Genomic DNA, 18,743 nt, shown 5'->3' on the forward strand with positions numbered 1-18,743 from the left:
CGATTTCGATATCAACCGATACCGATATATACAGTCGTGGAATTAACACATCATTATGCCTAATTTTGTTGTGATGCCCCGCTGGATGCATTAAACAATGTAACAAGGTTTTCCAAAATAAATCAACTCAAGTTATGGCAAAAAAGTGCCAACATGGCACTGCCATATTTATTATTGAAGTCACAAAGTGCATTATTTTTTTTAACATGCTTCAAAACAGCAGCTTGGAATTTTGGGACATGCTCTCCCTGAGATAATCTTGATACACACTACAACTATGAGAAGTACTATACTTTGACTTTCACAAAGTGCATTATTTTTTTATTTTTTTTAAACATGCCTCAAAACAACAGCTACAAAAACAATGAAGACACACAGCTTCAGTCCAGAGTATACTAGAGTAATAAAGTAAACAATAACATAGTCCTCCTTCAGTGCAAGACTGCCTGGCATACTGTATAACAGGAAATTATAAACTGGGCTCAATCTGAACAGTCGATATGGGCATCTACACTACCGTTCAAAAGTTTGGGGTCACCCAAACAATTTTGTGGGATAGCCTTCATTTCTAGGAACAAGAATAGACTGTCGAGTTTCAGATGAAAGTTCTCTTTTTCTGGCCATTTTGAGCGTTTAATTGACCCCACAAATGTGATGCTCCAGAAACTCAATCTGCTCAAAGGAAGGTCAGTTTTGTAGCTTCTGTAACGAGCTAAACTGTTTTCAGATGTGTGAACATGATTGCACAAGGGTTTTCTAATCATCAATTAGCCTTCTGAGCCAATGAGCAAACACATTGTACCATTAGAACACTGGAGTGACAGTTGCTGGAAATGGGCCTCTATACACCTATGTAGATATTGCACCAAAAACCAGACATTTGCAGCTAGAATAGTCATTTACCACATTAGCAATGTATAGAGTGTATTTCTTTAAAGTTAAGAGTAGTTTAAAGTTATATTCATTGAAAAGTACAGTGCTTTTCCTCCAAAAATAAGGACATTTCAATGTGACCCCAAACTTTTGAACGGTAGTGTACATCAACTATATGATTTGCCTGAAAAGCTGGACAAGGGGAAAAAATGTTTTTTTTAAATTACTTTTTGAAACCGATACCGATAATTTCCGATATCACATTTTAAAGCATTTATCGGCCGATAATATCGGACATCTCTACGATAAATCCTTAGACTTGTAACGGTACAGTGGGAGAAGAAGACGGCACGGAGGCAGGGACGTCGTTAGCTTGCAGCGTGTTTATTAAAATATATAAATGAAGTGTGTGACTAATCCAAATGTATACGGTGTGACTATGTGTAGCGATTATATGTGGAGTGTTACCGGGTGGTGTTGAGATCGGTGCGTAAGTCCAGAAAGGGCAAGGCAGGCTCGGAATTCCAGGGACAGGCAGTAGGTCAGGGGCTGGAGCGAGGCGTCGTGGTCCTAAGGCAGGCGTGAAGTCGAGATCCAGGAAAGCAGCAGAGAGTCCAGAGGGGGTCCGGGGAGACGAGACACACAGCTCGAAACCAGGGGATGAGGAAGGCTTGCTGGATGACGACACAGGACAAGACACAATGAGCACAACGGAGGGGAAACACGAAGAGCCAGGAAGCACATAGGCGAGGAAGCCAGAGACGTGTAAGGCTTACTGTACAGGTACAAGTAGCTACATTCTGGCACTGGAACGCAGGACGCGCTGGCTTAAGAAGGCCGGGGTCTCATCAGCGTCAGGTGTGTTGATTGTAGGGCGAGTGGGCGTGAGAGGCGGCAGGTGTTTGAACCGTAACAAGACTGTGACGTAAGTTTTAGTGTAAGTCAGAACTTATACCGAAATCATATCTGAATATCCACACTAGTTTCGCTGTAAAATGGGAGAATGTGTAAAATACAGCATAAAAAGATTTAATACGAGAACTAAGTGAAATGTTTATGAAATAAAGAGAACAAATTCTTACTTTGCTCAATAATGAGACCACTACGCTGCTTAGTTATTTGTGATAGGAGCACATCCTTTCACCTGTTCAAATCTTTTTACTTGAAGACATTTGAGCAACTTTCGATCGGGCATACGGCCAATGTTGATGTCTCCACTTTCTGAGCATTTTACCATGTCTAATATTACTTCACTTTTATTTACACTTCACTTTTCTTTGGCCCGCTGCCCCCCACCAGAGTCCACCTCAGGCCTGGGAGAGATAATGGAGGTTGAAGTTTAAAAGTTTGTGCTTGTATTTCTACCCTTCTTGAGACATCAACAAGGAAAAGTAGCTTCCATATGAGGAGGTGTGAACAAGTTATGACACAAATCATGGTCCCAATAAGGAAAACCATTGCATCTAATAGAGAATGTCTCATTTGCACCCCTGGTGGTGAAATCTATCAAAATTAGGGTGGCCCCAAAAAGGAGGGATTTTTCAAATTGACTGTGTGTCGGTTTTAAAAGTGCTCCCCCTCTGGTCAACATATGTAATAACAAGTGTGTGTAAAAATTTCAAGTGCTCCTCCTCTGGCCAACATATGTAATAACAAGTGTGTGTAAGAAATTTAAATGCGCCCCCTTTGGCCAAAATTAATTTAAAAAAAATAATAAATATGTATATAGAGACATACTGTAATAACTTCAAGTAAATAATGAAGATTAAAAACCAATTACAAACAAAAACAATTAAGAATTTACTATCAGCAGTCTTTTTCTCACAATGTGTCGACTTTTTTCTTATAAAATTGGGAACAATTTCTCATATTCTTTCTGTTTCTGTAATATTGCAATATTTTCTCGTAAAATTATTACTTTTTCATGTAAAATTATTACTTTTTAATGCAAAATGGTGACATTTGTCATATGAAATTCTGAATTTTATCACAATATTGGCAAATTTTTTTGTTCTTGTAAAATAGTGAAATTTTTTGAGTAAAATGATGGTAAATGGTAAATGGGTTATACTTGTATAGCGCTTTTCTACCTTTTTAAGGAACTCAAAGCGCTTTGACACTATTTCCACATTCACACACTGATGGTGGGAGCTGCCATGCACGGCGCTAACCAGGCCCATCAGGAGCAAGGGTGAAGTGTCTTGCTCAAGGACAACGGACGTGACTAGGATGGTAGAAGGTGGGGATTGAACCAGTAACCCTCAGATTGCTGGCACGGCCACTCTCCCAACTTTGCCACGCCGTCCCCTTTTGTCATCATTTTGCCAAGGAAATTTCCAACATTTTACAGTTTTCTTATAAAATTGTGACTTTTGTCGAGTAAAGTTACGACTTTTCATAAAATTGCCAGCATTTTGAGCTTTTCTTCTAAAATTGCGACTGTTATTGAGAAAAATTCCAACTTTTATCATAATATTGAACAAATGTTCACTTTTTCTTGTAACATTTTGACTTGCGTTGAGTAAGATGACCACTGTTATTATAATACTGCCAAGATTTTACGTTTTTCTTGTGAAATTGTGATCTTTTTCTCGTGAAATTCCAACTCATTTTTCACAACAAGCTTTTTTATATTTGCATAGTATGTATACATTATTAATGTTGTAAACACAAATCTTTATATATCTAGAAAGGGTGGTCTTAAAGAGGTAGGCATTTTTCGGAGGCCTTAACGCAGGGGTCACCAACGCGGTGCCCGCGGGCACCAGGTAGCCCGTAAGGACCAGATGAGTCGCCCGCTGGACTGTTCTAAAAATAGCTTAAATAGCAGCACTTACCAGTGAGCTGCCTCTATTTTTTAAATTTTATTTATTTACTAGCAAGCTGGTCTCGCTTTGCTCGACATTTTTAATTCTAAGAGAGACAAAACTCAAATAGAATTTGAAAATCCAAGAAAATATTTTAAAGACTTGGTCTTCACTTGTTTAAATAAATTCATTAATTTTTTTACTTTGCTTCTTATAACTTTCAGAAAGACAATTTTAGAGAAAAAATACAACCTTAAAAATGATTTTAGGATTTTTAAACACATATACCTTTTTACCTTTTAAATTCCTTCCTCTTCTTTCCTGACAATTTAAATCAATGTTCAAGTAAATTAATTTTTTTTATTGTAAAGAATAATAAATACATTTTAATTTAATTTTTCATTTTAGCTTCTGTTTTTTTCGACGAAGAATATTTGTGAAATATTTCTTCAAACGTATTGTGATTAAATTTCAAAAAAATTATTCTGGCAAATCTAGAAAATCTGTAGAATCAAATTTAAATCTTATTTCAAAGTCTTTTGAATTTCTTTTAAAATTTTTGTTCTGGAAAATCTAGAAGAAATAATGATTTGTCTTTGTTAGAAATATAGCTTGGTCCAATTTGTTATATATTCTAACAAAGTGTAGATTGGATTTTAACCTATTTAAAGCATGTCATCAAAATTCTAAAATTAATCTTAATCAGGAAAAATTACTAACGATGTTCCATAAAAAGATTCGAATTAGCTAGTTATTCTCTTCTTTTTTTCGGTTAAATTTTGAATTTCAAAGAGTCGAAATTGAAAATAAACTGTTTCAAAATTTAATTGTCATTTTTTTCGTGTTTTCTCCTCTTTTAAACCGTTCAATTAAGTGTAAATATCATTAATTATTAATAATAACAGAGTTAAAGGTAAATTGAGCAAATTGGCTATTTCTGGCAATTTATTTAAGTGTGTATCAAACTGGTAGCCCTTCGCATTAATCAGTACCCAAGAAGTAGCTCTTGGTTTCAAAAAGGTTGGTGACCCCTGCCTTAACGAAAGTAACAAATACAAGAATGTGTGCGCGTGCGTGTGCGTGTGTGTGTGTGTGTGTGTGTGTGTGTGTGTGTGTTTTGTCTTCTTATTGTGCCAAAAATGAATCAAACTGCGAAGTTAAACCTAAGGAACTTTATTTGGTCATGTTCCAGCCTAAGGGCATATGTTAAACACGGCACGGGGGTTGTGTGTAGCGACAGGCGACTGGACCTGTGTCATTGAGCTTTTGGCGCTTCAGCACTAACAACCTCACCACACACGCGCCATTCGTCATCCGAGCGGACACAGTTGGAGTTAAGTATCAGTACGGCTGTTTTGTAGCTTATCCCTCACTCAAGGTGGTCTTACTTTCACTCCATGTTGTCCCCGGTGGTCTGTAGTGGTTCATGTGTTTGCTACGTGTGTGTGTGGGTGGGTGGGTGGGTGGGTGGGTGTGTGTGTGTGTGGGCTGTGGACACCGTCTTTTCAGATCGGAGCAGATGTTCCTGCTCCCCCATGACAGGGTTCAGCGCCAGTTAAAGCGCCCCCGTGACGCAGCGGGTCTTTTTTTCTTTTCACCGGAACACATTTGCTTCATTTCCTTCCTCCTTTTTGTAAAATCAGTGACTCATTTTTCTTTTTTTTTCTTCCTGAAATTCAAGTCATTTTTTGTGCTCCTTCCTCCAAGCGTCTAATCTCAATATTGCATCCGTCTTTCCTTTTTTTTTTTTTTTGTTAAGCCGCAGACTTGACAGGTTCTATCTTTTGCCTGTCATTCTTTTGCTCTTTGTAACAATTTTCCTTTTGTTTTCAAGCGCTGTGAAAATATAAAAAAAAGCCCAAATCCAATTTGTCTCCTTTTGCAGGGTGTCTGTGCCGTTTATGCCGCCCATAAGCCATATTTCCAAGTGGTTTCCTTTTCTGTCTTCACCCGCACGTCCTCCGTCTTTGTGTGCAGCATCCCGGGCTCAGCGGTGTGCGCCTTCGACATGGAGCAGTTGGCGTCCGTGTTCGACGGCAGGTTCAAAGAGCAGAAATCACCGGAGTCCATTTGGACGCCCGTTCCCGATGAGGTCATTCCCAAGCCCAGGTGCGCATGGCTGGGAATCATCAGCCTTCAACATCAGATTTATATTTTTTGTTATCCAGCCCTCACTTGTCACGTGCTAACGTCTTCTGGTTCCCCAGGCCCGGAGGCTGCGCCGTGCAGGGTTCCAAGTTCAATTCCTCCAACTCTTTCCCCGATGAGATGCTGAACTTTGTCAAGACTCATCCCCTGATGGACGAGGCCGTGCCTTCGCTCGGGCAGAGACCGTGGATAGTCAAGACCATGATCAAGTGAGATCAGAGTGCAAAGAACATTCTATATGTTGTTTGAGTGACGGTATACTAGTCAGTGGCGTGCCAGCAAGGCCTTCTCTGCTGGCCTAACATAACCAGAAATCATGATCATAATTAAAGATAAAAGTATTTTTTAATACACGCTCCCTAAACATCTAAAAGTATTCATAATCTCTTCATGTCATATTATGCTCCTTCCAGTGCTGTTGTTTTTAGTTTTAGTTTGTATCCAATCAGAATTCATCTAGCTTATGTTGCCATGCTGTACCAAATCTGCCCGGGGCCTTCAGAGTCAACAATGCAGGCGTCTGTGCCACTTTGTTCCACAGTTTCCAAAAACAATTTGAAATGTGGACTCGTCAGACCACAGAACACTTTTCCACTTTGCATCAGTCCATCTTAGATGAGCTCGGGCCCAGCGAAGCCGGCGGCGTTTTCTGGGTGTTGTTGATAAATGGCTTTCGCTTTGCGCAGTAGAGTTTTAACTTGCACTTACAGATGTAGCGACCAACTGTAGTTACTGACAGTGGTTTTCCCAAGTGTTCCTGAGCCCATGTGGTGATATCCTTTACACGCAGATGTCGCTTTTTGATGGGGTGCCATTCATCGCGGTTTACCTGACAAATGAAACGTGACAAATTTGGGGGGGGTGCACTATCCTCCGTAGCCGCCAGATGGCAGTAGAGTGTTGAATATCTTAAAATGTATTTTGTGGCAATTCCATTTCTGTCTACCATTGCTAACATTAGCTAAAAGCAACACCTTGGTAGTATCCAACACATTTACAAACATTTTACTCAAATTACTACTGTCCCTTTTATTGTCCTTAAAGGCGCAACACTGGATGTAGGTTTAAAAACATGATGGGTAAGAAAGTTCTGGGCCCTGAAACAACATTGGAACTGCTTGTTGTTTGTCGTCAGGTACCAGCTGAATAAGATCGTGGTGGATTCGGAGGCCGGGCCGCATAGGAACCGCACCGTCCTCTTCCTGGGCTCCAGCAGGGGGACTATCCTCAAGTTCCTCATCATGCCCAATGAGGACAACACGGTCAGCAGCAGCAACATCTTCTTGGAGGAACTGGAGGGCTTCAACCCGGACAAGTAAGACGTTATTTCACCCGTGATATCTCGGTTTTTTGGGGGGGTATCAGGTGAAAACAACATACATAATACGTTGTTTTTTTTTTTTTATATTGTTCTGGAGTGCATGAGAAAGTGGAAAGGAAAATGTCGCTCATCAACCACATGGTCATTTTTCAACAAGTTTATTGCACAGCAGCAACAGAGAGTCATTGTTGTATTACACTGAGGGTGGCCGTATAAACAAGTTTAACACTGTTACAAATATGCGCCACACTGTGAACCCACACCAAACAAGAATGACAAACACATTTCGGGAGAACATCCGCACCGTAACACAAATAAACACAACAGAAGAAATACCCAGAACACCTTGCAGCCCTAACTCTTCCCGGCTGCAATATACACCCCCCGCTACCACCCAACCATGCCCACCTCAACCGACGCGCGGGGTTTGGTGGTAGCAGGGGTGTATATTGCAGCCTGGAAGAGTTAGGGCTGCATGGGATTCTGGGTATTTGTTCTGTTGTGTTTATGTTGTGTTACGGTGCGGATGTTCTCCCGAAATGTGTTTGTCATTCTTGTTTGGTGTGGGTTCACAGTGTGGCGCATATTTGTAACAGTGTTAAAGTTGTTTATACGGACACCCTCAGTGTGACCTGTGTGACTGTTGATCAAGTATGTCTTGCAGTCACTTACGTGTGTGTACAGAAGCCAAATACAACATGTGACTGGGCTGGCACGCTGTTTGTACAGGTTGTAGAGGGCGCTAAAGGCAGTGACATCACGGCACGCCCTTAATATTGTTGTTTGGGTGAAGACATTCGAGAGAATGGTTTCCCTGAAATTCGGGAGTCTCCTGGAAAAATCGGGAGGGTTGGCAAGTATGACGCTGTCAAGCGCCATTCATATAAAACTCGCGGGCCGCACTAACATTCAATTTTCATATTAAGGTGCGGGCCGCAAAATAACGTCTCGCGGGCCGCAATTGGCCGCGTGTCTGAGACCCCTGTTGTAAATGGTATGGCGAGTGAGTTTCACACCATCAGATTACCATTTTAAAGCGCTTGCAGAGATGGATAAAGCTGCTGGATGCTGACCGCTCATTTCATTTCATTTTTATTTATCTCCTTCATTGATGGGCATTTTTGATCAATAGACAATTAAACTTTAGCAACTAAACATATTGAGAAGGAACAGGCTGAAGAAAATCCTATATTTCCTGCCCCCTTCAACATAATAAGTAGTGTTACTTAATGGGTAGCCCAGATTCACTAGCATACAAACCAAACAAATACATCCAAATATCATGAAAACAAAGAAAAAAAACACACAAAAAAAAAAACAAGTGCAAAACTTCATGAAGTACAAACCGAAACAAAAAAAAGTAAGATACACCTCACGGGATGATACAAAACAAATACAAAACCAGACAAAAAATAAGTAAAATAATAAATATAAAGCAAAATGTAGACACTTACCGCTGTCCATATGACCTTATTGTTCTGTCTTTCTATATTTTTTTCAATTGGAATATATTTCTACAATCTTTTATCTCATTGTTAAGAGAATTCCATAGTTTAACCCTCACCACTGATAAACACAGTTGTTTTAAAGTTGTCCTTGAATACTGATGTTGGAAATGACCTTTTCTTCTATGCTCTTCATTCTCAGAAGTGATGACAAACATTTTTTGTAAATTTGCTGGTAATGTTTTACTTTTAGCCTTAAACATGACACATAATGTCTGTAACTTTACTAGCTCCTGTAGTTCCAATGAACCACAATTAATAAATAACATGTTAGTGTGTTCTAGATAATCTGCTTTATGAATAATCCGTATAGTTTTTTTCTGTAGTTGATACAACGCCTTTATGTTACTCTTATATGTGTTCCACCACACACTAGCGGATATATGGCAATATAAGTGCACAATACAATATACGCGTTGCCTTGTAATCTAACACATATTTTACCTTATTTAATACAAATATATCTTTTCCCGTACATGTGCAATATGAGATTTCCATGTCAGACCGTCATCCAGTATCATGATACTTCAAATGCAGCTACTGCCTTCTCGTGGAGTTAATAAATGTATCAGCCTTTCCAAGCTTTCCCAGGTTCTGAACCAAAGGCCGTGGGCTGTCGGTGCACTTTCATACGCACTTCCGACGACAACTTAAGTTTCTCAAAAAATAGCTTTATTTGCAAAACAGGTCTTCTTTCCAACAGTCCATCCAAGGTGAGCAAAAACAACTTTAACTGCATACGAAGCTATAAACAACACTAAGGCTCAAGTGTTGTGTAAAAAGTGGTCAAAAACTGTTTTCTCTCAACCCGACATCTTGTCCAATCGGTTTCACCTGTGCGCCCCTATATGCTTTCAACACAGGTGCTGTAAATGGCACACAATGTAAATCACGCTTTCTAGTTCAATAAAATAACTTGAAATATATCAAAACATATTTTCATGACGATTCAAAAATAAATAATTTCACTTAATATATGCAGTACTAGAGTAATATAAATAACACAAAAATGTCTACCAAAACCACAATGACCACCACCAAAGTGCAGTAGCGCTGTAGGCCTAAGTATTCGTCAATCACCACCACAATGACCAACACCAAAGTGCAGTAGCGCAGTAGGCCCAAGTATTCGTCAATCACCACCACAATGACCAACACCAAAGCGCAGTAGCGCAGTAGGCCCAAGTATTCGTCAATCACCACCACAATGACCAACACCAAAACGCAGTACTGCAGTAGGCCCAAGTATTCATCAAACAACAAATAATTAATTTAACTTAATATATGCAGGACTACAGAAATATGAATAACATAAAAATGGCTACCACAATAACCCTTGTGCACTCTTAAGATTGACTATACACATTTTTTTTTGAACTTTCAATGCTTAAAATCTTTTAACAACTTCAGATCTATCTGTTGTTGTAACATTTGTATTGTTTTCTATAATGTTTTTTTTTGTGTTTTATGGCCTTTTTGTCAAAAATAACAGGTTTTTTTTATTAAGAGAAAATGCAAAATATGCAGTTTTTCTAGAAATAAGTTGCTGAGTGGAATATTAAATGTTGGGTAATTACAGCCTTAAATAGGTCACTAATTCATGACAACATGGATTTTGACACAATAGACAAGTAGATATTGTTTTACAGTGCCTCCCACTGAGCTAGAATGAGAGAGAAATCATCAGGACTTGGTTAAGTGTATTGAGTTCATGGCAGTATTTTATGTATCTGTTATACAGAATATATATATATATATATATATATATATATATATATATATATATATATATATATATATATATATATATACATATACATATACACACACATTAGGTCAGGAAGAAACACAGAGGCTATTTCATCCCTACAAGCAGAGAAACCTGCGAAACAGACTTGTAGGGATGAAATAGCCTCTGTTTTTTTCCCTGACCTAACATATATTCTGATCTACCCCGGTATTGAGCACCGTATAACGGATAAACCACAGAAACCTCGACTATATATATAGTTATATACAGCAATGGTCCCCAACCGCCGGTCCACGGCCCGGTACCAATCCGCGGACCGATTGGTATCGGGCCGCACAAGAAATTAATTTATTTATTTATTTATTTATTTTAAATTAAATCAACATAAGAAACACAATATATACATTATATATCAATATAGATCAATACAGTCTGCAGGGATACAGTCCGTAAGCACACATGATTGTATTTCTTTATGAAAAAAAATTTAAAAAATAATCCCCCCCTCCCCCTCTCCCTCCCTCCGTGGGACAAATTTTCAAGCGTTGACCGGTCCGCGGCTACAAAAAGGTTGGGGACCACTGATATACAGTACAGGCCAAAAGTTTGGACACACCTTCTCATTTCAATGCGTTTTCTTTATTTTCATGACTATTTACATTGTAGATTGTCACTGAAGGCATCAAAACTATAACACCTGTGAAGTGAAAACCCTTTTAGGTGACTACTTCTTGAAGCTCATCGAGAGAATGCCAAGAGTGTGCAAAGCAGTAATCAGAGCAAAGGGTGGCTATTTTGAAGAAACTAGAACATAAAACATGTTTTCAGTTATTTCACCTTTTTTTTTATTAAGTACATAACTCCACATGTGTTCATTCATAGTTTTGATGCCTTCAGTGACAATCTACAATGTAAATAGTCATGAAAATAAAGGAAACACATTGAATGAGAAGGTGTGTCCAAACTTTTGGCCTGTACCCCCGCGACCATGAAAGGGACAAGCGGTAGAAAATGTATGTGTGTGTATACCAGGGGTCACCAACCTTTTTGAAAGCAAGAGCTACTTCTTGGGTACTGATTAATGCGAAGGGCTACCAGTTTGATACACACTTAAATAAATTGCTGAAAATAGCCAATTTGCTCAATTTACCTTTAACTCTATGTTATTATTAATCATTAATGATATTTACACTTAATTGAACGGTTTAAAAGAGGAGAAAACACGAAAAAAATGACAATAAAATTTTGAAACATAGTTTATCTTCTATTTTGACTCTTTAAAATTCAAAATTCAACCGAAAAAAAGAAGAGAAAAACTAGCTAATTCGAATCTTTTTGAAAAAATAATTTATGGAACATCATTAGTAATTTTTCCTGACTAAAATTAATTTTAGAATTTTGATGACATGTTTTAAATAGGTTAAAATACAATCTGCACTTTGTTAGAATATATAACAAATTGGACCAAGCTATATTTCTAACAAAGACAAATCATTATTTCTTCTAGATTTTCCAGAACAAAATTTTTAAAAGAAAATCAAAAGACTTTGAAATAAGATTTAAATTTGATTCTACAGATTTTCTAGATTTGCCAGAATAATTTTTTTGAATTTTAATCATAATATTTCACAAACATTCTTTGTCAAAAAAACAGAAGCTAAAATGAAGAATTAAATTAAAATGTATTTATTATTCTTTACAATAAAAAAAAAAAATTTACTTGAACATTGATTTAAATTGTCAGGAAAGAAGAGGAAGGAATTTAAAAGGTAAAAAGGTATATGTGTTTAAAAATCATAAAATCCTTTTTAAGGTTGTATTTTTGTCTCTAAAATTGTCTTTCTGAAAGTTATAAGAGGCAAAGTAAAAAGAAATAATGAATTTATTTAAACAAGTGAAGACCAAGTCTTTAAAATATTTACTTGGATTTTCAAATTCTATTTGAGTTTTGTCTCTCTTAGAATTAAAAATGTTGGGCAAAGCGAGACCAGCTTGCTAGTAAATAAATACAATTTAAAAAATAGAGGCAGCTCACAGGTAAGTGCTGCTATTTGAGCTATTTTTAGAACAGGCCGGCGGGCTACTCATCTGGTCCTTACGGGCTACCTGGTGCCCGCGGGCACCGCGTTGGTGACCCCTGGTGTATACATTTATATATACATACATCAGTTGGTGCCATCTGGTGGTTAAGGGTTGAAATTATTTTTAGTTTTTTTAGAATTAATGAGAATGAGATTCATTTGGCTTTCATAGAAAAAGCATAATAATATAACAGGATAACAGACTGTTAAAAAAAAAAGCAGTCAATGTGGCCCAAAAGAGTTGTTTGGAGAAAGTGTGTATAATTTGCTTATGTTCTTGTCTAACAAAATTGCAATCAAAAATACAATGCAATTTTATAGAAAATAAATAAAAGGGGCAAAAAAGCTCCCTGGCGAAATTTCAGACCGTTTAACTTCAAACTGAACAATCAAATCACATAAGGAACACAAGTAATGCCTGTTTTGGGCCCTCAGGTTGCAGAAGGCTTAATAAAAACTACATTAAGAGGTTGACTTCAGCCACAACTCCATCCATCCATCCATTTTCTACCGCTTGTCCCTTTCGGGGTGGCGGGGGGTGCTGGAGCCTATCTCAGCTGCATTCGGGCGGAAGGCGGGGTACACCCTGGACAAGTCGCCACCTCATCGCAGGGCCACAACTGTTAACTTACATTTTTTTGGAGGGAGCCAAGAGCTAATTAGAAATCCTGAAGGTTATTTGCTTTTGTTGAGCACATACATGACGAGAGCTGTTCATTGGAACTTTGAGAAAGTATTTTTTTTCAACATTTTAGCTAAAGATGTCCGATAATATCGGACTGCCGATAAATGCTTTAAAATGTAATATCGGAAATTATCGATATCGGTTTCAAAAAGTAAAATGTATGACTAAAACGCCGCTGTGTACACGGACGTAGGGAGAAGTACAGAGCGCCAATAAACCTTAAAGGCACTGCCTTTGCGTGCCGACCCATTCACATACAGTAATATCTACGGCTTTTCACACACACAAGTGAATGCAAGCATACTTGGTCAACAGCCATACAGGTCACACTGAGGGTGGCCGTATAAACAACTTTAACACTGTTACAAATATGCGCCACACTGTGAACCCACACCAAACTAGAATGACAAACACATTTCGGGAGAACATCCGCACCGTAACACAACATAAACACAACAGAACAAATACCCAGCAGCTACAATATACACCACCTGCTACCCCTTACTCCTCCCCCCCACCTCAACCCCGCCCACCTCAACCTCCTCACGCTCTCTCAGGGAGAGCATGTCCCAAATTCCAAGCTGCTGTTTTTAAGGCATGTTAATAAAAAATAATGCACTTTGTGACTTCAATAATAAATATGGCAGTGCCATGTTGGCACTTTTTTCCATAACTTGAGTTGATTTATTATGGGAAACCTTGTTACGTTGTTTAATGCATCCAGCGGGGCATCACAACAAAATTAGGCATGTGTTAATTCCACGACTGTATATATCGGTATCGGTTGATATCGGAATCGGTAATTAAGATTTGGAAAATATCGGATGTCGGCAAAAAATCTCTAATTTTAGCCACAAGCATAGATAAGAACTTTTACTAACCTTACTTTACATTTACAAGCGTGGTTAGACTAGAAAATAACATCCTCTCGCTTGGCTTTTTTCCTGCAGGTTTTCATTCACTTGTTGGCCCAAGCAGAAGGAAAATATACCCTAATGACTGTTATTACCATAGAATACCATATAATACAAATGTACTGTTATGTGACATTATGCCCGCTTTGTGACCTCTTAGCATAATGCACATGTAAGCAGCTGCTCATTAGTGCAGTTTTTTTGTCAATGGACTCTTGGTTAATGTGTTTTTCCTCCTGGCTAATGCTCACGCTGAGGTCAAAGGTTTAACTCTCACTAACTGACATTACCTCATGCATATTTTTGTGCTGTGTGTTGTATTGTTGCAGGTGTGCCGGAGACTCTCTGCAGGCCAGGCGACTTTTGTCCCTGACTCTGGACCGGGCCAGTCACACCCTCATCCTGGCCTTTCCTTCCTGCGTGGTCCAAATACCGGTGGCCCGATGTCAGCTCTACTCACGCTGCATGAAGTTAGTCAATAGCACTTAGGTTTTTTTGTAACCGGAGGAAATAAATGAGATAGAAATCATCATTTCCAGGGTCAAACTGTCAACATCCTTTTTTTACCAGGCAATATTTCATCTCACATTTTAACCATTTTTTATTTAAGTGTAATACAAATATTAACAGGAGTTGACTGGTGTTAAAATAACAAAACTAAATTACATTGAATTTAGTATTATTATATACAGGCAAAAAATATAAAAACAATACAACATACATCCATAAACATGGATGCATATGCAAAAGTGCAATATATTTATCTGTACAGTAAATCTATTTATTTATATCTGCACCTTATTGCTCTTTTTTCCTGAACTACAACGAGCTAATGCAGGGGTCGGCAACCCAAAATGTTGAAAGAGCCATATTGGAGCAAAAATACAAAAACAAATCTGTCTGGAGCCGCAACAAATTAGAAGATATTACATACAGATAGTGTGTCATGAGATATACATTGAATTGAGATGACTTAAAGGAAACTAAATGAGCTCAAATATAGCTACAAATGAGGCATAATGGTGCAATATGTACATATAGCTAGCCTAAATAGCATGTTAGCATCGATTAGCTTGCAAGTCATGCAGTGACCAAATATGCCCGATTAGCACTCCCCACAAGTCAATAACATCAACAAAACTCACCTTTGTGTATTCACGCACAACGTTAAAGGTTTGGTGGACAAAATGAGACGGAAAAAGAAGTGGCATAAAACACGTCCTAAAAAGTCAGAGAAAGTTATACACTACGGTGAGTTCAAGGACCGCCAAAATTAGTAGGACAAAACGGCGCTCGCCAAATACTCGAGTCAGTGAAGCATGTTTAATATAAACAGTGTGCTTTATAACAATTAGGGAGGTTTGTGTCATGTTTGTCCTCCTACAGAAACCATATTAAAACAAAAACTTTTTTTTTTTTTCCCTCATCTTTTTCCATTTTTCATACATTTTTTAAAAAGCTTCAGAGAGCCACTAGGGCGGCGCTAAAGAGCCGCATGCGGCTCTAGAGCCGCGGGTTGCCGACCCCTGAGCTAATGCAATGAAATTTCTTTCTTATTTGTACTGTAAAGTTCAAATTTGAATGACAATAAAAGTAAGTCTAAGTCTCTATATTGAAAACATTAAAATAATGAACAATTATTATGTAAACATTTTATTTTTTAATCTATTTTTTATGAAATAAAAAAATGTAATAAAGTAAAATATTTTGTCTTTACTCTATTTCATTATTATTTTATTAAATATAATACTGTACATTTGTATTGTTATTTGAACACCCGTTCACTCCTGTTTACATTTGTATTACAATTTCAGTACAAAAACATGTATTTTATATAGAGATGTCCGATAATATCGGGCTGCCGATATTATCGGCCGATAAATGCTTTAAAATGTAATATCGGAAATTATCGGTATCGGTTTCAAAAAGTAAAATGTATGACTTTTTAAAACGCCGCTGTACGGAGTGGTACACGGACGTAGGGAGAAGTACAGAGCGCCAATAAACCTTAAAGGCCTTTGCGTGCCGGCCCAGTCACATAATACCTATGGCTTTTCACACACACACAAATGATCCATGCATACTTGGTCAACAGCCATACAGGTCACACTGAGGGTGACCGTATAAACAACTTTAACACCGTTACAAATATGCGCCACACTGTGAACCCACACCAAACAAGAATGACAAACACATTTCAGGAGAACATCCGCACCGTAACACAACATAAACACAACAGAACAAATACCCAGAACCCCTTGCAGCACTTACTCTCCCGGGACGCTACAATATACACCCCCCGCTACCTCCCTACCCCTCTACATAACATATAATGGTGGTTCTTTGGTCAAATTGTTGCATAGATGATGTTTTACAGATCATCTTCAAGCCGCTTTCTGACAGTCGCTTCAGGATGCGCCGTTTTGTGGGCGGTCTTATTTACGTGGCTCTCCTTTGACAGCGTCTTCTCCCCGTCATCTTTGTTGTAGCGGTGTAGCGTGCAAGGACGGGAGTGGAAGAAGTGTCAAAAGATGGAGCTAACTGTTTTAATGACATTCTGACTTTAACTTAAATCAGCAAGGGAGCAGCATCTCCTCATCCGTGGCTCACTAGTGCAATAACAACGCCGGAAATGTGTCCTGTGAAAAACCGTCCGACCGGAACTTTCTAATAACTAAAGTTCCTTGGGTGAATAATGTAAACTCACTACACTGGTAGTTTTTAGCGCTTATATGGTGAGATATAAGTTAGAACTTTACACTACTTTATATTAGAAATGGCAACAACAGAGGGTGAATGTTCCATAACAAGAACATAGAGAAAAAGAAGAAGCTTATCGATTACAGTGGCAGACTTGCGCAAATTTTCAGGACTTATGCAGATCCCAAATACAGATCAGCAGGTACCAGAAGGTAAGAAAAGTTGGTTTTGCATAATATTGTGAAACAAAACGGCAGATATGTCTGCTAATGGGTGCCATTTTGCGGTCCTTATACACACACCATAGTAATACTTGTATCTCTGACTACTGTAGCCGTAACGAGCCGACAATCCATCAAGCGGTGCGGCTTCAAAGTCATACTAAAACATTTTGACCGATTTTTGAGCGGCGTGCGTAATGTTCTTTATTTTCAATGGGACATTTAAAGTTTCGGTGTTGTTTACTGGCGTCATATTGTAGTCTACACGTATCTCTTATGTATGACTGCCATCTACTGGTCACACTTATCATTAGACGATGTACCAAATAAAATAGCTTCGAGGTCGGTAAACACAACCACTATTATTCCGCACATAAGGCGCACCCGGTTATAAGGCGCACTGTCGAGTTTTGAGGAAATTAAAGGATTTTAAGTGCGCCTTATAGTCCGAAAAATACGGTAAGTGTGCTCGGATTTTAAATGCGATATGTAAATCATTCTATATGTAATATATCAGTAGGAGATATATATATATATATATATATATATATATATATATATATATATATATATATATATATATATATATCTACATATATATCTACATCTATATATATATATATATATATATATATATATATATATATATATATATATATATATATATATATATATATATATATATTGATTTAACATCGATTTAAAACGTAATTGATTTAACATCGATTTAAAACGTAATTATTAAATGTGTCATATTGCAGTCTACACGTATCTCTTATGTGTGCCTACCATCTACTGGTCACACTTATCATTACACCACGTACCAAATAAAATGGCTTCGAGGTCGGTAAGCACAACCAGGGGCTGTATTTATCAAGCGTCTTAGAGTGCCATTTTACACTTAAGTCCTGAGAATTTGCGAAAGTTAGTCCTACTCTCAAACTTAAGAATAAAAGCTATTTATCAACTTTCTTAAGTCTAAGAATCACTCTTACTCTCCACGATATTTAAGAGACCTTCAGAGGTGTCCTAAGTGGTTAGGAGTTGCCAGCGGGGGATGGCACTGAGGCGAGAGAGACGTGCGCCAACGTTCAGGGAGCGGAAGGATGTCCTGGCTTTGTTTGATGACGAGCAGCTGATCAAACGGTATCGTTTAGACAGAGAGGGTATTATTTTTGTCACAGATTTAATAAGGGGCGTCATCTCATCAGCAACATCACGCAGCAGAGCTTTCACAGCAGAACTAAAGGTCATCACAATGCTTCGATATCTCGCCACTGGGAAAATGCACATTTATTTTTGATTCATTGCCAATATTGTTTGTTTGTTTTGTATTATTTTGTAGTTTATTGTCAAAATATACACTCCCATTTTCCACTTAAATATTTCTAAGATATTTCTTTATTCTTAGACAAGGGATTCCCTTCCGTGATTGGTAATTTCTATGGACACAGAAATGACGTCACCTAAAATTCCGTTTACGGCACATAGTAATGTCGTAATTCAGCTCTGAGTGTGACACTTAAGATTCAGTCCTACACTTCGCTGAAAGTGTGAGTAAGACGCTTGATAACTAACTTTTAAGTGTAGCTTACAGCGAATAATTTCTTTACTCATAAGTCAACTCTTAGCAGACTTCTTAGGAGTAATTCTAAAAAGCTTGATAAATACGGCCCCAGAATTATTCTGCACACAAGGCGCCGGGTTATAAGGCGCACTGTCGATTTTTGAGAAAATG

General features: G+C 38.0%; 1 protein-coding gene across 1 annotated transcript in view; it reads left to right on the forward strand.

Annotated features, from left to right (window-relative positions):
- The window catches only part of sema6bb (sema domain, transmembrane domain (TM), and cytoplasmic domain, (semaphorin) 6Bb), a 521,655-nt gene that overhangs the window by 403,308 nt on the left and 99,604 nt on the right, over positions 1-18,743 (forward strand). Inside the window, exons 13-16 of the mRNA XM_062039291.1 lie at positions 5,658-5,789; positions 5,888-6,037; positions 6,964-7,143; positions 14,414-14,554. Of these exons, the coding sequence (XP_061895275.1) occupies positions 5,658-5,789; positions 5,888-6,037; positions 6,964-7,143; positions 14,414-14,554 (603 nt within the window). The remainder of the gene's footprint in view (positions 1-5,657; positions 5,790-5,887; positions 6,038-6,963; positions 7,144-14,413; positions 14,555-18,743) is intronic.

Source organism: Entelurus aequoreus, linkage group LG27 (assembly GCF_033978785.1).
Source record: "Entelurus aequoreus isolate RoL-2023_Sb linkage group LG27, RoL_Eaeq_v1.1, whole genome shotgun sequence".
Classification (NCBI taxonomy): domain Eukaryota; kingdom Metazoa; phylum Chordata; class Actinopteri; order Syngnathiformes; family Syngnathidae; genus Entelurus; species Entelurus aequoreus.